At 58.5% G+C, this 21,671-nt stretch overlaps 1 protein-coding gene across 19 annotated transcripts in view; it reads right to left on the bottom strand.

Annotated features, from left to right (window-relative positions):
* Positions 1-1,293: 1,293 nt before the first annotated feature.
* The window catches only part of EPB41L1 (erythrocyte membrane protein band 4.1 like 1), a 66,051-nt gene continuing 45,673 nt past the window's right edge, over positions 1,294-21,671 (bottom strand). For 10 of the 19 annotated variants that reach the window (XM_087749387.1, XM_087749392.1, XM_087749393.1 and 7 more), the window contains 12 exons: positions 21,007-21,198; positions 19,616-19,714; positions 13,579-16,257; positions 12,913-13,020; positions 11,274-11,672; positions 9,758-9,868; positions 9,265-9,345; positions 9,012-9,074; positions 8,152-8,247; positions 6,665-6,745; positions 5,591-5,707; positions 1,294-4,403 (listed from right to left, as the gene is read on the bottom strand). In XM_087749387.1, coding sequence (XP_087605513.1) covers positions 4,395-4,403; positions 5,591-5,707; positions 6,665-6,745; positions 8,152-8,247; positions 9,012-9,074; positions 9,265-9,345; positions 9,758-9,868; positions 11,274-11,672; positions 12,913-13,020; positions 13,579-16,257; positions 19,616-19,714; positions 21,007-21,198 — 4,035 coding nt within the window. In that variant the 3' untranslated portion in view covers positions 1,294-4,394. The remainder of the gene's footprint in view (positions 4,404-5,590; positions 5,708-6,664; positions 6,746-8,151; positions 8,248-9,011; positions 9,075-9,264; positions 9,346-9,757; positions 9,869-11,273; positions 11,673-12,912; positions 13,021-13,578; positions 16,258-19,615; positions 19,715-21,006; positions 21,199-21,671) is intronic. The other 9 variants (XM_087749400.1, XM_087749399.1, XM_087749402.1 and 6 more) reach the window with 7 other exon arrangements.

The raw sequence follows: 21,671 nt of genomic DNA on the forward strand, positions 1-21,671 counted from the left end.
GGCGCAGCCGCAGGCGCGGCCCCGGCCCTGGCCCACGGCCCCCAGCGGATAGGGGTCCCCTGGCCCCCCCCGCTGATGCCCCCTGGCTCCCAAGACCCCAAGCCCGGCAGTTGTTTCCCTTTGCCCCCCCGGGACTCGCCATGGCTGGCGGCTGCTCCGCTCAGGCCCAACATCCCCCAAAGATGGTCTCGCTCCATGACCCTGCTGGTGGCCTGCCTTGTATCAGGAACGGTGTGGCCAGCAGGAGCAGGGCAGGGATCGTCCCCCTGTGCTGGGCACTGGTGAGGCCGCCCCTCGAATGCTGTGCTCGGCGCTGGGCCCCGCACCCCAAGGCGGCCATGGAGGGGCTGGAGCATGGCCAGAGCAGGGCAGCGAGGCTGGGGCAGGGGCTGGAGCCCAAGGCTGGGGAGGAGCGGCTGGGGGAGCTGGGGGGGCTCAGCCTGGAGAAGAGGAGGCTGAGGGGAGCCCTCATCGCTCTCTGCGACTGCCTGAAAGGAGGCTGGAGCCGGGGGGGTCGGTCTCTTCTCCCCAGGAACAAGCGATGGGACGAGAGGGACCGGCCTCAAGCTGCGCCAGGGCAGGTTTGGGTTGGGTATTGGGAAAACTTCTTCACGGAGAGCGTCATCAAGCACTGGCCCAGGCTGCGCAGGGCAGGGGCTGAGTCCCCATCCCTGGAGGTATTTAAGACAGGGAGATATGGTGCTTGGGGACATGGTTTAGTGGTGGCCTTGGCAGTGCTGGGTTAACGGTTGGACTCGATGATCTTAAAAGTCTTTTCCAACCTAAATGATTCAATGATTCTGTGATTCTATGACTCCCCAGCTGACAGATTCTGCCCCCCCCAGCCAGGGACTGGGAGCCCTGCAGCAGGACAGAGGGACAAGAGCCCCACAGTGGGACAGACGGACCGAGAGCCCCACAGTGGGACAGGCACCTGGAGGCCCATGCAGTGGGACAGACGCACAGAGACCTTCGCAGCGACAGACATACAAGGCCCCGCAGCGGGACAGGTGCCCTACCAGCGCCACATCGCCCCTCCCAGGCCCACAGACGGAGTCAGGCTCCTCAGGGGCAGCTGCCGCCTCCTCTCTCTGCGGTTTGAGCACCCTCACAGCCACCCACGCTGCCCCACGCATGCATACGAGGGGCAGCGGCGGCTGCAGTACCCAACCTGGCGGCATCTTCGCTTTAGACAGAGCAGAGTGCAGCATTTCCATGGGCAGACCCCATTGCAAGGTCCCCCCTTCACTTCTCCATCCTCTTGGTAGGAAAGAGTCCACTGAGGCCCTAAGCTGGTTTAGCATCAAACACATTTATTTCACCTTTATTGAATACAAGAACAGTGAGCACACACGCATACATCACCGAGCACTGAAAATGAGCGTGACCGAAGGGGGGAGAGGGAGAACAAGGGAAGAGAAAAGGAGAGTTAGTGAAGAAACAACAGAGCGTTGCAGTTGGTTGGTAAGGTGCTTCTCAAATAAAAATAAATATTATTATTATTATTGTTACTGTTATTATTACTCATGCAATCGCAGGCCAGGTTTGGAATGAATTTGTGGGATCGGGTAAAAACAGGCACTCGTGTCTCCCACCCCTTTCAAGAGAAAGGCCCCTGGAAGAAAACAAGCAGTGATCGGCCATCCGAACCGGAGCGAGGCGAGGGGCAGACCGGGGGAGCTGAGCCCGCGGGCGCCTCAGTCGTTGCTGAGCAGCAGAAACCCACGCCTCGCCGGGCGAACAAGCAATGAGCTTTTTTCTTTCCTTTTTGTCTTTTTTTTTTAAAGTTTTTAAACACTGTCACCCATTAAACACGCTGCGGAAGCCATGGACTGGATCTGCTCACTCCAAACGTAACTCATCTCAGTCCAAGCGCACATCAAGCCTAACGCTGTAAGGCCACTCATTTTAACGGTAACCTTCGATTTTGTAACTGTACGCAATGTCAAAAGCAAGCACCTCGTTTCACGGTAGCCTCTGGTGGGTTGTAACGGTGTCAAAGCCAGGCGGGCTCCTCCGAGTACGAAACGCAGGGTGTTGATGAACACCAGCGCCGTGTGCGGGCCACGGGTCCTTCGCCACCCCGCCTCTCCCTGTAAAAGCGCCACTGCCGATTACAGCTGGTTTCGGTGTATTGAAAAAAGAAAACAGAGAAAACTAGCCTCTTTGCAACTGCCTTAACTCTTTTTCGGCTGGGGGTCGGCTCTCTAAAGGTGGCTGAAGTTGCTCGGTGGAAGCTGGGGAGACCCTCATGACCTGGCAGCGCTGGCGCCAGCCAGCAGCTCTCCCCGCTTCCCAAGCAGCTCTCTCCACTTCCCAAGTGCTCACGCCTTTCGTGCTTGCAGGAGAAACCTCTGCCAGAAGGAGAACAGACTTCACGGGGACATACTAGCAAGCAGCTGGTGAACCGCGGCTGCCTGGGAGCAGGCTCTCTCCCAGGACAGCACAGGCGGTGAGCGGGGTCTGCCCACAGCGTCCTCGCGGCGCAGGCTCTCCTGCTCGCCGTCATCCTCCGAGCCATTGCAGGACCTGGCAAACGCACCTATTTCTGGGCACAGTCTGTGTGAGGGGTGGGAGACTAAAGGCAAAATGGTGCAGAATCGTGGGCCCTTCTGTTTCCGCAGGAGCTAGAGACAATTCCAAGAAGGAAACCCATTTATTTCCTTTCCTTTCTGATTTTGGTTCCAAGCCTACCCTAACTGCCTGGTTCACAGTGTACAAGGCCCTGTGCTTGGCCCATGATCCTCTTTCAAAGGCAGCCGTAGAGGAAGCCTGTGGCCAAAGGCCGAGCTGGGATGAGCTGGGGGAAGGCAGCTCCGCTGACACCTCGGCACGCGCCTTCCGACGCAGAGGGCCCGGGCTCTCTCGCCCAGCCTGGGACGCTGGGGACGCTCTGCGGTGATGGAGGCAGCAGGGTCTCTCCGCTGCCCATCCCTAGGCAGGTCAGGGGAAGGACCGCCATCGCTGTCCCCAGCCCGCAGCGCCTGGGCAGCCCCTGCCATCGCACCCCGGGCAGCGGGGGAGGCAGGGCAGAAACAACCCCTCTGCCTTCGACCCTACCACAAAGCTCGAGTAACTTCATTACTGGGATCCAGAAACAAAGCAAAACCACCCCAACCACCGGCACGGCTCAGCGGGCTGGAGAGGAGCGACGCACGCAGCCCTGCGGCTGCCGCCTTGCTGCCGGCTGACTCCCGCGGCTCTGGGTGGGGGCCGGGGAGACGATCCTGCCTGCGGCTGCCGGAGCCGCAGCCTCAGCCTCCTTCCCTGCCCCTCCAAGTCACCGCTGCCCCTCCACATCCAACCACCACACACTGCAGATCAGCCGGCGGGCCGTCGCCCGTCTCTCGCCCTCTCCCTTTCCCCCCCAAAACAGCAGTGGCTGAAACCTTCCCCGTTCTCTTCTTGCAGGACTGGGAGTCCCGCGTGTGATCTAAGAGTCTCAAAATACACCAACCACAGTCAATCAAAGAGTTAATAATTTAAAAATGTCGTCATCATATTTACCAGCACTGTTGGATTATTTCAGTATTGTTCCCTCCCTCCCCCCTCGTTATATATAATAATATACATAACTTAAATGCACATCCATATGAAACCCCCTACAGGCTGCTTCTTTATAAATGAGAAACCATATACATACCATTTGTTTTGTTTGAAATGAAATCCATTCTTAAATACCTTCAGAGAACAAGAGTTGGACAAGTGCACAGAGAAGAAGATAACGAACGGAAGGGGAAGAGTGAACAGAACCCCAAAAGATGCAAAAGAACCGGCATGGAATGAGGATAAGGGCGAAACCACACTTGCGAATCGGAAAATAACTCTAAGGTAATAAAGTCAATGTTTTTCTCTCTTCTTTCCAGAGGTGGGGAATGGTTTTGCTTCTGCTTGTGGTTTTTTATTTACGTTTGCTTATTTCTTGCTTTGTTGCAAAGCAGTTTTCCTTTCCATTCAGTGTACAACAAATGAACTCATGATTGTGTATCCTTTAATGTAACATGCAAGATGGTGGCTTATTGTATCGTTAACAATATTATTGTTACTATTATGATTTTTTAAATCTTATTTTATCACCAATCCAGTAAATTCTTCAATTTGTCTGCAAAGAGGGTTGGCTTTGTTTGTTGTTGTTGGTGTTTGCTATTCATTTCCAGCATATAGCAGCAGTGCAAGGATGCGTTTTGTTTCCTGTTTTTATATATATATATATATATGTATGTATGTATATATATATATAATATATTTGCTATTCCTTTTTTAAAAATTTTTGTCTCTCGCCATGAACATTGCAGCCAGGATGTCTATGTCTTGCTGACAAATCCAGCATGAAGGCTCCTTCTCCGCTGTTCTCCAGGTTTGAACGCAGACGCCGACTTCCATGAAGACGTTGGTCAAGATTCCTGTACAGGGCAGACGGAAACGACCCGTCACGGGGTGCGGCTTTCCTCCGCTACAAACGGGCTCCTCTTTGTGTGAGGGCACTGGACAGTAAAGCTGCAAGCACTCGGGGCCGCAGTTTGCACTTAATTACTAGGGCCTCTGGTGATTAGCAGGAACTCTTAATTCCCTGGGCTGGGGCTGGTGTATGGGGGAGGTAACGGGGAGTCGCTGCCCCCTCACTTTAAGCCACTCCATTAACACGGGGTGGCTCCCTAAGCGACGCAGATGTGTCTGGGCGTGCTTGGTTGGACTGTGCCATAGCAGGTAAGATTAGGCAGATGCAAGAGCCTCTTCTGACCCTCCGAGCTGCAACGGAGCTGGTCGCTTTTCCAAGCTTAAAAGCTGCCAATCAAAATCCTCATATGATAAAGAAACACAAAATCACATTTCCAAAGAGGCCTCTTGAAATGCACCTGCAGCCTGGCTGGGGACAGAGCTCCTCATGCGATTTTCAGCAGTGAAGCTGCCTTCAAAAGCTCCCGCTCTCCTCCGCACTCCTCTGCCCCGCAGCCGCTCTGATGCCGCTGCCGGGCCGCGCCACCGCCGAAAGCTGCGGCAGCCGGCTGACGGGCGAGCGGGGGGCAGAGCGGGGGCGTGGAGGGCGGCGGGACTCCTCACGCCAGCTTTGCCCTGAAGAAGCATGTCTGGGGCTGCAACTGCTTCGGGGCACCTGCGGGGAGGTGCAAGCCCTGTGTGCACCTGCATGTGTGTAAAAAGACAACCGGGGGAGCTGAGTGGGACTAAAGAAACCGCTTTTTTTGCAAACACTGCTCTGATACTTTTGGACTGTAGCCAAATTTCTCAGCCCATCCACAAAACTGGTATCACCTCTTTCCCTCCCCGGCCCAGGGGGACAAGCAGATCCTTGCTTCTTTACGTGCAAACCTGAGCCCTCTGCTGAGCAGGACAGCACGGTGACATCTGCAGAATTGCTTTTGGCGGCATGGCACCGGCTTTCTAACTGCAACCAGGTGGCCGTGCCCGGAGCCACCATCGCACGGGGACTGCTGGCCGAGAGCTGCCACTTAGTGCCAAGGAGCAGCAATGCCTACAGCACCTGGGGCTGGTGGGGATCCGAGACGCTGGCCCAGTTACATCCCCCCCTTACGCAGCAGGTATAAATCATACCCGTAACTTCTCCACCTACCTGAGGCTTCTTGTCCCTCTCCTCTGGAGAAGGTTCTGTTTCTCTGTACACCACAGCTTTGGTTACCAGCATGTCGGGATGCTGTAGTTTTGCCTCTTTGATTGCTAAAGCCAGCGCCTAGAAACCAGAAGGATGAAAGCGTTTATTGTCACTTCCCGCAATCCGGCACGTTTCCCTCAGACAGACAGAATGAGTGGGCAGAAAGCAGCTGGACCGAGCGGGATTCCAGGAGGACAGGGATGCAGAGGTTCACGCTGAGCCCCAGCAGCCCAGCAGGAGAGGCTGGAGCCCACCACTGATGGGGCATTCGCACGGCGCTGGGATGCCGCGCGCGCTGCCTTCCTCTGGCTGGGTTGTTCTGTAGGGATGCGCTATGTCCCATGCTCCCTACTGAAACCCAAACAAAGGAACGGCAGCAATCCTCTATGCAGCAAACCCCTAGAAAAATCTACAATAATAATCTAATTAAATTTGTTATTATAATTCTAGAAAAATCTAAAAATTATTTTAGAGCCTTTTAAATACTTTAGCTCTTTAATTTCTCTTTTTAAGCAACAAATCCCAAAGGGTTAGGCCTCAGGAAAATGACCCTGTGGCCCTAGAGATTTGTGTCAATCTCTGTTATTTCCTCATACAGGTTTGTCACTTTTTGTTCCTGTGTCGCGGAGGCAGATGCAAAACGCCGTCGCTTGGAGTGAGTCAGACCGTAGTGAAACTGTGCGGGAAAGAGAGGAAGAACCGGGGTCACTGGAGTATTTCAACAGAGAAAGGGCAACTGGAAACGTGTTTTAAGGAAATAAAAAGGTGATCCCATCACTGGGCTCTGTGCTGGGACGTAACCTTCACCACTGCTCACTGCTCCAGCGGGCGCTGATGGGAGCAGGGCTGGGCTTCACGTGTGTGCCACTGCACCCCGTGGGGACCTGCGCTGCCGGACAGCGTGGGCGGGTTTGGGGCCTCAGGGGTCAGCTTTCGGAAAGAAGGAGCAAACAGGCATGAGCCAGAACCAGAAGCATGCGGCGCTGCAGCCGGGGGCAGCCAGAGCCAGGCAAAGCCGGGGCATCCTGCTCCTACCTGGTCCTGGTCCACGTCTTCGTCTCCTGTGATAATGATGCGCTTCTCTATTCGGGTTTCTGAAAACCCTCCTTTCACAGTCTGCACGACAAGAAGGAAAGCGCTCACCCTCAGCCGCCCGACAAGCCAGCTCCTGGCGCTCGTAGCTCTGCCCACGGGAGGAGGGGCAGTGCCAGCATCACCTTAGGAACTCCCCCCGTAATTTAGCGTATCTCCCACTACCCTTGACTCGGTGCTGGTTAGAAATGGCAAGACACAGCTGGCCACAGGCGGGGAGGAAAGGAAAAGGGCCGGTGGCGGGCACCAAGCAGCCCTCCTTCCTGCTCAGGTCCCTCGCTGAGCTTCTGCTTTCATTTACCTGCACTTAATTTGGGAATGAGATGGCCACGGGTAAGGTCCTCTGATGCAGCCTCGTCTCCTTCATTTCCTAACATCACTCCCCCCTGCCTGTGCCACTCCAGCTCTAATAAACCCAACACACCCCATGCACACGCAGCTCCCACAGCTGACACGGGGCCAGATGCTCCCGCGCTGGTGCTGGGGGCTTCTCGGGCCATGGGGACCTGGGGTCTGGCTCTAGGTGCGTCTGGGAACTCTCACCCCAGTTGCACGGGCAGGGACTCACACGCACGCTGTTGGCAGCCTCATTCAGAGTCCGTTCCACCCCTGCAGCTGGCTTCAGGAGGTCAGCGACCTGCTCTTCCTCCTCGCCCCAACGCCTCCCTGCCCTCCCAATCTACCAGCGAGTAGAGGCGGGCACAGCACATGCTCACAGCCCCCCCGTGGGTGGTACGCAGGTGACGAACACCCGGCGCCTGGCTGTCCTTGCCTGCAGGCCCCCGCGGTCACGCCTGGCTGGATGGCACGGGCAGCGCTGCAGGGCTGAACTGGGCACGGGGCGCCCAGAGTGGGGCTCGGGCCGCTGCGCTGGCTCGCCATCCCCCACGGGACAGCATACGCTGTTTCGGCTTGTAAGGAGAGGGGCATTTTCTGCTGTACCAAGCACAGCATAAATGTGGCTGAAAGAGCTGGGGTGCTCAGCCTGGAGCAGAGATGGCTGCGGGCAGACCTTCCAGCAGCCTCCCAGTGCCCGCAGGGGCCTACAGGAAAGCTGGGGAGGGATTTTTTACAAGGACATGTAGTGATAGGACAAGGGGTAATGACTTTAAACTGAATGAGGGTAGATTTAGGTTAGATTTAAGGAAGAAATTCTCCCCCGTGAGGGTGGTGAGGCGCTGGCACAGGTTGCCCAGAGAAGCTGGGGCTGCCCCATCCCTGGCAGTGCTCAGGGCCAGGTTGGACGGGGCTTTGAGCACCCTGGTCTGGTGGAAGGTGTCCCTGCCCACGGCGGGGGGCTGGAACCAGATGGTCTTTAAGGTCCCTTCCAACCCAAACCGTTCTGTGATTCTATGATGAATCCACCCATCCTCAAATTCCAGTGGCTTGCATCAGGAGCCCCCGGCTGCCCCCTTCGGAGCTGCTCTTACCTTGGTAACGTGGGTAGTGGTGGAAGTGGAGAGGGTTTCTGCAGTGGCACTGAATATGCTGGTGAGCACTTCCTTCCCAGCGGAGCCGCTGGTGATCTGCGGGACAGAGAGCAGCGGTGTCAGCGGGGCTGCCACAGGGGAGCCGCCAGTGCTGGCTCCCGAAGGGCTGGGACCTTCCCACCGGGATGCGCCTACTCAGCCAAGCATGGGACGGGAGAGCACGGCAAGGGAAAAAAAGACGCTGCACCGTGCTTCCAACTGGACCTGAACCGCAACTCCCCTGCGGCGGGGAGATGATTTCATGGCTGCGTTCTGCCCTTCCCCGTCCATCCTCAGGGCCACCCTAAGTGCAGAGCTCTCAGGCTGCCTCTAGCTTTGTCCATCCCGCTTTGCATCCCAGCCACGCAGCGCCAGGCGTGTTCTCCCTGCTGCACAAAGTGACGAGCCTGGGGCAGCGTGAGGCGTTGCTGATGGCCACCACCTCCACTGGGAGTCAGGCGACTGAGTGTGGCCTTGGGTGGCCAGGCAGGACTCCCAGGGCTAAAGATATCTCAGCCTGCTGGGAGACTTCACCAGGGACTGGGCTATTTTTTTGGAATTACCCTCCTCCAGCGGATGCTCAAGGTGCATCTGGCACAGGAGAAAGGCCACGGGCAGGGGGTCCCCTACCACCTCGCTCCCCAACCTTCTGAGCACCCTTCTGCTCTTCCCTGTACCAACACACCAGCCAAGGGTGCCAGTGCTGGGAACGCGGGAGGGGGCCCTGTGGGACCAACCCCAGCCCATCCCCAGCCCCGCAGGGCCCCCTCCCTCCCTCCCCACCACTTGGCCTGGCCGATGGTGCCACATCCCCCCCTCACCGGTGAGAGGGAGCGAAGGTCTGTCGTGGGAACGGCCGCTTTCCCAGCCTTGATGCTGTGATCCTGAAAGAAGAGCAGATGGGTGCGTTGGCTTGGATGCAACGCAGGGGCAAACGCGGCAGGTCACCCTCCGCGGACATCCCTGGTGGGGCAGGGTCCCCCCCCAGCACAGCCGGCTCTGGTCACCCTCCCCGGAGCAGAGGGACCGCAGGGGACAGCGGCTTCCCCACCTCGAGGGGCCAGCCCTGCTTACTGAGGTCGCCAGCGCTGTCTCTGCGGTGCCAGCGTGAGCCATGGCTGTGGTGTCCCTGCTGCCTGGGGTGCCTCCATCCACCTGCCGGGGCAAAGGAAACCTGGTGAGCCTGGGGGTGCCAGGGAGGGGGTGACACTTGCAGGGACGGTGCAGCTGTCCTTGCTGCCAGGGGAAGCCGGGGAGGGCCATGATGCCACGGACACGTGCGGTGCAGCATGTATGGTGGCCGTCACCCTCTGGAGACGTCTCCATGTGCCAGCGCTGCCCAGCGGCATGGCAGATGGGGACAGGGACGCACACAGGATATGTCTGGATGGGCTTTGGTTTGACGTTTTGGGGACTCCAGCAAGACAAGGGTGAGCAGAGGCCCCCGACCAGCCCGCTCGGCCACCTGCCCTCCCAGCGCTGCTGCCTGGGGACAGGTTTAGCTGGACTGAGGCTCGGCAGAGCCATCGGGGAGCAGGGCCACAGGAGGATGGAGCCACCATGTCACCTGGGCTGTGTCTGTGGTGCCAACCCGGTGGGGAGCGGAGCCGTCTGCTTCAGGCTTCTTCATGCCCGGCCGCAGGCCGATGGTCACAGCATCCGTTTTCGGGGCTGAGGACTGCAGAAGAAACACAGCAAGTCAGGCACTGGGGCACGATGCCAACGGCCCGGAGTGCTCCTTGGGCACCAGCCCCCAGGAGCAGAGCATCCCTGCCCCACTCCTCAGCAAGTGCCACACACGTATGACGTCCTGCAAGCGTCACGCCGAGCCCTACCTGGGCAAAGAGCAGAGGCCAGGCTGCTGCCCTGGGCAGAGGGCCACCATGCAAAGTGTCCTGTGTGACTGACGTACCCCAAATCAGACCTGATGCTCTGTCCCTGGGGTTTTCAGGGATTTTTTGATAGGTGTATAGACACCATGGGTTAGGTCAAACTGGTCTTCAAAAGGTGGGTGAGACCCACCAAATCCATTTCACTCATGCCCTGCAGCAGGTCCCAGGCTGTGGTTACACTCAGGGTGCCAGAAGCTCGGGGAATGGAGACGAGTTTCCAGCACTCCCCCGCTACAGGAAACTGGAGCTGCCAAGGGCTGCTGCAGCGGGGATGCTTAGCCAGGGCTCGGCATTCCCAAGCCAACAGCCTCCCCTGCCCAGTGCCAGCCATGGGGCACCATGGAGCTGATCACCCATGCCCACGGCCCCGCTGCGACCCTGGAGCCCACGGCATCGGATGCTCTGCCCGTGGGTTTCCAGGCTGGCTCAGAGAAAGCTCCCTCTAATTCTGCAGCTTTTTCCTGGCTCCAGGTCTGGACTCACCCTGGCAGCTCCAGGCAGCGTTGGGGACTTACCTGCCAGGGCTGGAGGGTTGCCCCAGCGCTGACTGGGCAGGAGAGGGCCCTGGCCCGGCGCAGAAGCAAGGCTATGTTTCGTCTGAGCTGGGGCTGGCTCTACCGTCCTCTCCCTGTGGCGTACACTCAACTTCCACACGCATGCCGCATGCATTTTTCTTAGCCCCGTTACAATCACTCCCGCCACAGGAGCGACCCTCCACGAGCTTTGGAGCAGCTCCCACAGGCTGTGCTGTAAATCCCTCCCAGCCCCGGCATGACCAGAGGGGTTAGCTGGCAGCACGTTTTTCTTCACTACACAAACTGGTCACCGACTTCATGCAAAACACAAGGACAGAGCCGCTGGTTAGTGACACGTGCCCTTCCCAGCTGCTGCCATGCTGTGGTGGTGCGAGGGACAGGGCAGGCAGCCAAAGGCAGGGCACTCAGAGATGACGTTGACTTCTCCTGGTTAGCAGACGCACAAAACACACGACAGAGCCATGCAACACAGACAACAGCGTGCATCGGGGGAAGACAGCTACGCCGGAGAGGAGCCTGGGGATGTTTGAAAGCTAGCATGCTCTTCCAAACCAGTGTGGGAGTGCACACCAGCAAGGCAATACCAGGCACCAGGACAAGGAACATGAAGGCGTGATGGCACTGAGAGTCTCGGTGGAATGGCGTCCCTGTGTACCTCTAGCTGGGAGACATCTGGGCTGGGCTGGGAGACCTTCTCCCCGCCTTTGCCATCCTCTTCCAGTCTGGGAACTACTTTGTCAGTGTGCTGGAAGGAAACCAGGCCTTCGTCTTCCGTTTCACTCTTGTCCTTGTCCAGCTCGGGCAGGCTCCGCGAGATGTCCTCAAAGGCTGTGCCGTGGAAGTCACCGATCACTGTGAAGTCCACCTCTGCTTCCAGGCTGGAGGTTGAACTGACCGTGATGCTGGAGCACTTGCGCTCGATGGCCAGGTGGTTGTCCTTCAGAAAGACCGAGTCCTTCTCCTGGTCCTGCTCCTCATCGCCGGTGTCACTCTCGGGAGCCCTGTGCCGAGGCGGCTTAGCTTTCTCCTCAGCGCCCTCCCTCAAGCCCGCTCTCTGAATGAGACACAATGGCGGAGAGAGACGGAGACAGTGAGCACCGCATGGCGCGGCAGCGCTGGCAGTGCCGACGGGGGCGAGGGGAGGAGAAGGAGAAAGAAGGCTGCAGCAAACATCACAGAGTAAAGTCAAACACAACTCAAGCATGGAGACTGAAACCTTTCTGACAGCAGCGACTTTGCAGGGGTAGGGTGGGGTGGGGGGAGAAGGGTTATTCGGTCTGACTTTGCCAAAAGTCTATTGGTAATTAATCATCTCAGAAAAGGGTCAGTCACACAGAAAAGCTGGGCCAGCTTGGAGGCACGTCAGTGCACCCGGTGGAAGCAGATGTAGGCAAAACAACAGGTCTGTTAAGAGACATTCAGAAACAGCTCAGACGCCAGTGCTATCGTACGTCAGTAAGGTTGGGCACTCAAAAAAAAACAAACGAAGGGAAAGAAAGAGAGAAGAGTTTGAAAGAAAAGGGCCCCATCAGCCACGCACAGTGAAGGAGAAGCAGAGGAGTGTGCCAATTCCACTGAGCATCGGCGTGGGCCCTGCAGAGCATCGTCCCAGGGGAGGAGGACCAGCCCCGCCGAGGTGGCCCACCAGCCCTGCCCGCTGGGGCGGCTGCCCGTGCCGGGGCTGAATCTGCCCCACCAACACAACGCTCCCCCTCCGGAGGCCTCATGCAGCCGGGGGGGAGTCTGAGGGACGACCTGGTTGAGTGTTTGGTCAGTGTAATTGACAGCACGATCAGAGCCAAGGGATGACCTCCCTCCATTAGCTCTTCTCCAGACATGGACATACCTCTCAACTCCGCCATCAGAGGGTACGTTTCCCCTCGCCACACTTTGCCATGAAGCCATGGGAAATCTTGACCCATTGCTGGACTTTGCTTCTCGCTCTCGGCAGTTCTCCCTTAGGAACAGCTCTAAGCCCACCGATGCCAGAGGAACCCCACCTCCTGGACTCTGGTCCAAGCGTTTGCAGCCAGAGCCGTCCCCCCAAGGGGCCAGGCTGTGCTGGCCCAACCTTCCCTTGGCGCTGCTGGGAGGTTGAGAGGTATGAGAAACAGGGTGTCAAACAAACTCAGGGGGAACACACCTGCATACATGTGTGTGTGTGTGTGTGTATGTATAAATATATACATAACAGCTCTGCAATGGGGAGGGGAGCTGGAAGCACACAGCCCTCAGCTGGTTAAGGTGAGCTTTCATACTACGGTAAGAAGCAGTTAGTAAAACAGCACTGAGACCTGGAAGACCACTGGAACAGCAGTCTTTAAATTCTCTTCTTTCGGGCTGGATTTTACTGACGGGTCAGATAAATCCTTCTCTTCCCCACTTGGTTCCTGAGATTTGCTCTGGATTAGAGAAAATGGTTAGTTGTAAGGAAATGATCTCTACAGGAGCTGATCTAGCACTTACAGGAGCGAAGAAAGCTATTTCATCATCCAGCCACCAGCTTGCCGAAGACAGGGGAGGGTGGGTGAGGCCGGGGAGCTAAGCAAGAAGGGATATCAACGTAAGAAATGCAAGGGTGAAGCTGGAAGCGTGGGCACGCCGCTGCTAGGTGTGCGTGCGTGTCCGTGACGGAGTCGCAGCTCCTTCAGCCACCCCCCGTTTCCCTTTCTTGCTCCTGGACATGAAGCTTGGGTGCCCGCTCTTGGCTTTAGTGAGCGGCATTCTCCAGAGAGCCAAAATGTCGGGGGGGGTCACAAAACAAAAGCTGATGAACCAACTGGCCAGCGGGTCTGCATTCAGCAAATAAGCCTGACCACACACACATACATAAAAGGACAGGGGATGCAAAGCGACTGCTGTCAGTCAATGGATGTGTGAGGAGCCACTGAACATGATAATAAAGAGCCACACAACATGCGCATGAACTTTCCGTCCGGACAGTTCATTGGAAGAGTTACCACGGCTTCTGCCAGTGTGAGTTCGCAGCCAGAGTCGGGGGAGGCCAGGTCAGCACTGTCTTCTCCTTCGTGCTCCAGGTCAACAGAAACATCTTCCTTCAGAGAGAGAGGCTGGGAGTTGTCTCCTGAACCAGCCCCTTGCTCGAGGGCCAAGGAGCCCACGCCGGACGCGGGTGCCACCGGAGTGACTGGCACCGCCGGCAGCGAGGCGAGGCCTCTGTTCAGAAGCACGTCCTGTGCCAGACCTGTCTTCTCCTTTGCTTTCACTGATGTCTCAGCTTCAGGCACACGCTCCTGTCCCTCCTGGGCTGCCCTTCGCTCTGCTTCACTTTGCTCGAACATCTTAATCTTAGAGGCCACTGAGGTTTTCCTGTAGTTCTCACCGTCCTGCCAGCTACCTGGGGCCACAGTGACATCTCCATGCTCCTGGGACACGGCTCCTGTCCTCCCGGCCATGCCACCAGACCCAGACTCTATTTGATGCAGCCCACTGCTCGCTTGCAGCACTCCCCCGCCTTCACAGATCAAGGTAAAGAGCTGGTCCGTCTTGCTTCCCTGACACAATCCTGCTACGGGGGAGCGGGAGTGCGGGACACCAGCAGCTTCTCTGGGAGGAGACTTATCCTGCGCTGGCTGCCCCGGAGCAAGGTCGCTGTCTCTGGCGGTTTCTCCTGCTGCAGGGCTCCTGCCCTGCACATCTTGTCCCGCATTGAACTCCAAGACCCAGGGTGGCTCTTGCGCTTTGGGATCTGCAGTGTGGAGCAGCCCTCCAGCCACGGGACCCTCTTGGGGCAGGTCTCTTGTTATGGCCTCGGTCTGTTGTTCTGGTTCTTCTGCCCTGGGAGGCAGCTCTTCCATGCAAGGGCTTTCATCATGGGACAATTCTTCCATCCCCTGGCCTTCAACTCTGGTCAGCTTCCCTGGTGTGGGCCCTATGTCCTGGGAGAGCTTTTTTATCATGGACTTCTCCTCCTGGAGCAGCTCTTCTGTGGCAGGGACTTCGCTCTGGGTTGCCCTTGCTGTGACAGGGTCCGTGTCCTGGGCCACCTCCCCTGTGGCCGGGTCTCTGGCCTGGATCGGCTCTGCTGCAGCGTCTATGTTTTGGGGTAGTCCTCCTGCAACAGGACTTGCACCGTGGTGTGGTTTCCATGTAGCAAAGCCCATGTCTTGGGGTTCTTCAGATTCAGGATCGGCGCCTCTGGGTGTTGCCACCTCTGCTACAGGGCTCACGTCCTTGGGTGCTCCTTTGTCTCCTACAGCGCTTGCCTCCCTGTGTGCCACCTCTGCTGAGGGGTTCACATCCTTGGGTATGCCCACACCTCTTACAGGGCTGGTACGCTGGGACAGGTCTCTGCCCTCAGGCTCCGTGCCTGGAGCTGGCTCCACAGGGACAGGGCCGGACTGCTGGGGAAAGGGCGGAGGGGCAGGAGGCCTGGGTTTATCCTCCTCCGACCCCACGGTGGTGGGAGGGTGACCCTGCCATGGCACAACTGACAGAGGTGACTTGGTCTCTATCTCTTCCATCTGAAGAACCACTCTGGCACTTTCCTCCTTGTCGCCGTCTGCTCCAGTCCTTCCTGAGAGCCCCTCCAGTGCCGTGCAGATGTCTGGGTTCTGTACTGGGCTCCCTCCGTGCTCCTCAGCCCTGCGGCTGTCCCCTGCCAGGCCACACGGCTTCAAGGCTCCCACTGGGCTTCGCAGCTCCATCTCCTCCGGTCCCACCTCTCGGGAACACGGTAGGGCTTCACCTCCCTCGGGTGCCTCGCAGCCTCTCGGCCCAGCAGATGCTCTCTCCTGCTGTAGGGGCAGCCCTTCCTCCCGCCCCGAAGAGGGGTGTCCTGCCAGGCTGGTCCCATCACAGCCTGTCCCGGGCTGCTCCGCTGCTTCGGCAGGTTTTCCAGACACTGCCCTGTGTTGCTGACTTGCTGAGGAAGGGGCTTGGAACCCTTCTGCCACAGGTGCCGCGTGGTTCACGGTGGCTTCTGGACTCTCCTCCAAGCCAAGCCGTCCACCCGTCTCCGAGGGCAGGTGTGTTTTACTGTCCTTCGCCTCTCCCTCTGGATCTCCTAAGTAGATGATCCTCTGGGTCGCAGAAGACTCCGAGCTGTCGTCGCTAGCCTTCACTTTAATTTTAACGAGCTCCGTGGCTGCGGCCGGCACTCTGGCCTCCTGCTTCCTGGAGGCTGCGGAAGCACGCTCCTTGGAGACCACCTCGCTTTCTGCTGGGGGAGCCTCTGGCCCCAGAATCTTGGCCCTTTGCCTCTCTTCAGGCTGCTGACATGGCTTGGGCGGACCTGGCTTATCGGTGGTTGCTTCCTCGCCCTGCTCTTGGGGCCCTTTCTCTGCGCTCTCAGCTGGCAGGCGCTCTGCCTCCCGCCTGGGCTCCCCCCTGGTTTCCTTCTCATAGACCTCATCCTCCCAGACAGACTCAAAATCCTCTGGACTAGCGATCATTTTTGCTCTCATCCGGGTATCCAGGGCTGCATCTGCTGGCTCTTCCTGGCCTGCCACTTCCTTGGCTGTCCCTACTGCCATCTCCACTTTCGATACGCTTGCGCTCGTTTTCACCTCGGAGGCACCTGCATGTGCTTCTTCTTTCTTGACTCCCAGAGCTTTCTTTAGAGCTACCGCCTCCAGCCTAGGAGTTTCTCTCTCTATAAATACCCAATGCTCCGAGCCCTGCATTGCAATTGGAGCAAGAAGAGTTAGCATCAAACATACCTTACCGAACTGCTGACGACTGCTGTCCTGAGTAACAGAAAGCTGATCTGCCTCAGACAGGGCTGACTAAATTATTATTATTCATGCAAGAGTTGAGGCAGGGTCTATACAAAGAGCTTGGCAACTCGCTGATGGAGAGAAGGGACTGAAAATAAGGGGGCTGATGCGGTGATGGGGACCGAGCCCCCCTCTCCTCTCCAGGGACCGTGCTTTGCTCTGGGCGGTGGCGCACTGACATACCTGCAATACCTGCAGCTTTGCTGGAAGTACAGAAGTGGGAGCAATGCTCCCAGCAGACACATTAGCAGCCATCGGGGCATCTCATGCGGCAGGGGAACACGGCTGGTTAAACCCAGCTGGGACTCCCCATCTGACTCCTGTTTTCAGCTGGCTTTAGCAATCTCCGTGAGCAAAGGGCGAGATTTCTCTGTACGCAACGCTCTGTGTTTTGAGCAGCTTCACTCTTCATCCACGTGCCCTAAGACTATGTCAGACTGCCAGGAACACGAGCAAGAAAAGGAACCACCTTTAGGCATCAGAAAGGCCCTTTCCGCTTCTTACCAGCCGCTGCAGCTCAGATTCACTCCGAAGTCCACCCTTCCTTTCCAGCTTGCCAGGGAAATCTCAACAGAAGCAATTATTTAGCAAAGGTTTCTAGCAATGCTGAAACAAAGCGGTTCAGAAAATGTAACCTGTAAAAGGTTACCTGTAAAATGTAAAAGACGACCACGGGCTTGGCGCTGAGGCAGCTACGGGTACTGCAGCAAGGACCAAGCAAAGGCTGCGGAGCACCCTGCAGCAAGGAGAGCGCGGGTGTGCGACCTGCCACGCGGCGCGTCCGCGCCGCTGCGCAGGGGAGGATGCTCGATCGCCGTTCCTACCTACACTTCGTACATTCACACGCTTGTCCTGCAAGACAGCTAAAGACTTCACGAGTGCCAAGAACAAAGCACTGCTAAAATTCAACCACTTGTGGAACAGAAGGTAGAAAATAACCCACGAGAAGACAGCAGCAGGAAAATATCTGCACCGATGAGGAAGCCCAGCGGCCTCCCCAGCCATCCTACTGTAGGCAGCACAGGCGCGAAGGGCAATGCTGTGGGCACGGTCCTGCGGAGCTCCCGTGGGGCTGGCGCTGTGACACAGGCTGCCCGGGCACCCGCCCGCGGGCAGAGCCAGCGTCACCTCTGCAGGCTGGGCCAGGCCGACGCTCTGGGGCACTGGGGTGCGCTCCAGCCCCGGTGAGCGGGGGGCTGGCTGCCCGCTCCCCGCTCAGACGAGGAAAAAAGTCCCTGAAAAGGTGAGCCATGCCCCACGCAGGGGTGTCAGGGTGAATGTCTGGAGCAGTTGCACACGAAATGGAAACCTAATAACTGATATCGAGTAAGGGGAAACAGGGGGGCAGAGGGAAGCAGAGCGAGAGGGAAGGGAAAAGAAGATGAGATTAGAGGAGAGAGAGAAAGGAGGAGAACCATTTACTAGTGGAAGGGCTTCCACAAGGAGGGGAATCAGAAATTGGTGAAAGCCCCCCACACAAAAACGCCACCTCCCAGCTCCTGCCTTCTTTAACCAGGTGCCGAAGGAAGCAAAGCTCCCTAGGCACAGCGCCCCAGGCCTTGCCCTGGCAGCAGCCGGGCAAGCAGCAGACCTCACGCATGCCCTGGGCTCTGGCGAGAGTGTGGCTGTGCCCTGAAAATCGCTGAGTGCCAGCAGGGCTGCGCCTGGGGGGAGGCACCACGGGGGCTGCACGCGGGTACGGCCCACTGCTGGCCCCCTGCGAGAGCGCCGAGCCGCCCCAGGGCAGCAGCTTTCGTGCTGCCGGGACAGCCGCTGGGATGGCACACGTGCATCGCAAGCCATGCCACACACAGGGCAGTAAGGGCACCTTCCTCCACAGGTGGAAGACGGACCCTTGCCAGGGACTCTGCCACGGCACCTGCACCCTGCCACAGCCCCGCAGCCCTGCGCACCCGTGCTGGAGGAGCCAGGTCTTCAGGAGACCTGTCCCGTGCCAGCTCCCTACAGCATCGCTCGCACAAGCCTCTCCAACATCCCTTTACCCTGCACTCCCAAGCACTGTCTGCTCTCCAGGTCCCATCCTCCACACCTGCCTCCAACCCAGGTTTTACTTCTTCCTAGCCCATGGAAATCGCAGCAGAGGCAGTCGGTGACTGCCAGGAGCACCAGGTTGCACATAGGTCTTTCACAGCTGGGTTTGACCCACGAAAGCAACATTATCACTAACTCGGCGGCTGTACTGGGCCTGCCGGGAAGCCCAGGTTGGTCTCTGGCATTCCCTCAACACCGGTCACTGTGAGCCCTGTTGAAGCCCGAGGCTGTGCCCAAGCCCTCACTCCCGCCCACGCTGCCGCCCGGGGACACGCGCTCCAGCCAGCCCAGGTCCTGGCTCCGGCTGGGCTGGTAGGGCACAGCCTGCCGACGCTGGCGACTTCAGCACTGATTAAGGGAGATGACAGGGAGCGAGAGTGGGACCAGCCTTGCCCCTGCCTCGGCTGCGCCCGGCCCGACGCTGCTCCTGCTCCGCTCTCTTCCCTGGGGGCACTCAGGCAGGTCGTGCAGCCCAGCACCGCTGGGCACCACGCTGCGGCGTGGCTGGGCCCAGCCACACCAGAACCAAGTCTCAAAGACCAGTTTTCTTCTGCTCAGTGTATCTTCTCAGGCTGTCCTGGGAAACAACCACCATCACGTGAGATAAACCCTGCATGCAAGCAGTGCCAAGAGCCCACATTCCTCAGCCGTGGGTGCTGCGCAAAGACATCGAAGGCAGCATGACCCTGCTTTGCATAGGCATAAACCCAACATTTCTGGTGCCTCCAGAGATGCCCTGTTTCAGAGTGCCTGGGGCCGGGGAACTCTAACTGTAGCCAAAGTGAAAGGAAAGCACAAGGGATTGCTAAAGACAGCTTGTAGCTACCTGCCTGCTTGCACCTGGAGCGGACGCCCGCCGAGCGCCTGTGCCATAGGGTCAGCGCTGCCTCGGGACCCCCAGCACTGGCCTCCAGCACGGCCCCTCGCCCACACAGCCAGCCCTGGGGGTGCACAGCAGGGCTGCACTGGAAGGTCTCTCCCAGGACCCTGTCTCACAGCCCAGAAGAAACAGTTGGGAGCAGATTTCACCAACAGCCCTGTCCCGGCGAGGGATCCTGCCCGTTGCTGGCGAGGGGACCCACCCAGGGGGGCCAGCAAAGGGCTCAAGCTCTGCTCAGAGGGCAGGAGCCACCTCGGCAGGCCAAGGGCCCCACGGGGGGCAAACTGTGAGAGCGAGGGGTGAGGAGAGAAGGAGGATGGTGACAACCTCAGGAGAGGAGACAAGGCTTTTCTGCGTGAAAGACTCCATGCTTAGGGAAGCTCCGTGCTCAGATGTAAAATCGTCTAGGGTGTCCTCTTCCATCGTCTGTGCCAGCACGGAAACCCCAGCACCCACAGGGAAAGAGAGAGAGAGACAGACAGAGAGACAGAGAGAGAGAGAGAGCACATGAGAAGGAATGAAGGAACAAATGGTGGGTGGGTGGATGGACGGATGGACGGATGAACAGAGGTCACCGCTATTCCAGCTCTAGATGCTCCATTTCTATCTCTGCACTTTATATATTTGCTTGTAAAAGAGAAGTGGGTTGAAGTCCCTCAGTGCTTTGACGAGGGGCTGTGAGCTCACCTCTGCCTGGGTCACCCTGCAGCCCCGGGTCTCCGGTCAGCGCTGGGGACCAGCAGGCGCACGTGCACACCACGAACCCCCCGCAGAGAGCCCCTGGCCCAGCCGCCCCGCAGCGCCCCGCACCCCCCGCGCGGCCCGGCCCCACGTCCCCGCTTGCTCTGCGAGGCTGTCCCGGGAGGGAGCCAGGGCAAAGCGGGCCCGGCACGTGGCGTCCGCCCTGCCTGCAGCCATGCCCGCTGGTGCGGGCACAGGACTGGCTCCAGAGCCCTCGTGAGGGAGGGAACACCGCGGAGGGGACAGCAAGCAGGGAGGGTCCCTGGCAGGGAGAGGGCACCCAGGCTGGCAGCAGGGATGCCCTTGCCGCACGCTGCCTGCACTGAGCCAGCCGCATGCTGCCTGCACCGAGCCAGCCAGGAACCCGGCACCACAGAGCACCCAGCTGCGCCACATCCGCGCCCCTCGCGCAGCACCGGGGGCCCTGCGTGTCCTGGCACCCCCAGTTCCAGCTCCCCAGGCGCCTTCCTTTCACACTCGCGGTCCCACCGCAAAGCCACAGGCAAAAAGGGCAGGAGGGGAGGACGCGCGTGCAGGATGCCGGTGCGGCACCGCTCACCCCCCTGCCTACTCCCACCACCCAGGTCCCGGCTGGTGAAAGCACCATGGGGCACCCGGTCCTGCTCTGCTGGGGACACCCCTTGGGCAAGAGCTGCGCCGGGCACCACCACACATCTCATGGGCCAAGAAAGCCACAGCCCAGCTCTCAGGTACCCCCAAAACACAGCCCTCCGGAGAAGAATGAGAAGTTCAACCCCATGGGCACAAGGGGAGATCACTACCAGCAATATGAAAACGGTTCGCTTGTTACAAAACAGAGACACTGGCCTGGCCAAAGGCCCCCGGGTCCCCAGCAGGTAATTTCCACCATGCTCCCCCAGGGCAGCAGGGGAGGCAGCGACCCAGAGCCCAACAGCTGAGGAACATCCCCCCGCGAACAGCCTGATCCCCTCCATAAGAGCAGCAGTGGAACAAACCTCGCTGGCCTTTTCTGGGGTTCCCTTTGGTGTTTCATCCTCGTGCTTGGGTGAGGAAGAGGCTGGTGAGGAAGGCAGCCTCCTGTCCCGGTCCCTGTGAACCAGCTTGCTGTTGGGCTCCTTCAGGGTCCGTTTCAGCTCATTGATGCTGGCCTGATGCTTCAGCAAAACATCTTCTGGCTTGTCTAAAAACTTGGGGAAGGAGAGAGGAAGATAACTATGATTAAAGTGCCAGCCAAGGCAACAGAGAAGAGCAGGGGCACTGGGAAGGTTTGCTTCACACTGGGCTTGAATTTAGGGTCTCAAGAGCCAAATGAAGAGCGAGTCAGAGCACCCCGGTCTGCAGTCCTCACTAAGACCATTGCAGGGAGCAGCAAAAAAGCAGCACGTGGCAGAACGCGCGCGGCAGGCTTCCCTCTGCAAAGGGCACAGCATGCCCCTGCGGCATTTCCAGCACGGCCTGCGGAGGACAAGCTAAGCCACCTGGAGGAAGAGAGCGGGGTCTCCCTGGGATCAGCAAGGGATCAGGCCCTGTTGGAAATACCAGCAGCCTCCTCTGCTGCTCTCCCATGCCAGGCACAAAGGGAGCCCGAGCCTCTGTCCCAGCAGGGCAGGAAACCGGCATTTCCAACGGAGCTCCTTCGAAGTGGGCTTTGCCAAAGGGC

Source organism: Nipponia nippon, unplaced genomic scaffold, assembly GCF_047370975.1.
Source record: "Nipponia nippon isolate SJK-2023a ecotype South Korea unplaced genomic scaffold, ASM4737097v1 scaffold_13, whole genome shotgun sequence".
NCBI lineage: Eukaryota > Metazoa > Chordata > Aves > Pelecaniformes > Threskiornithidae > Nipponia > Nipponia nippon.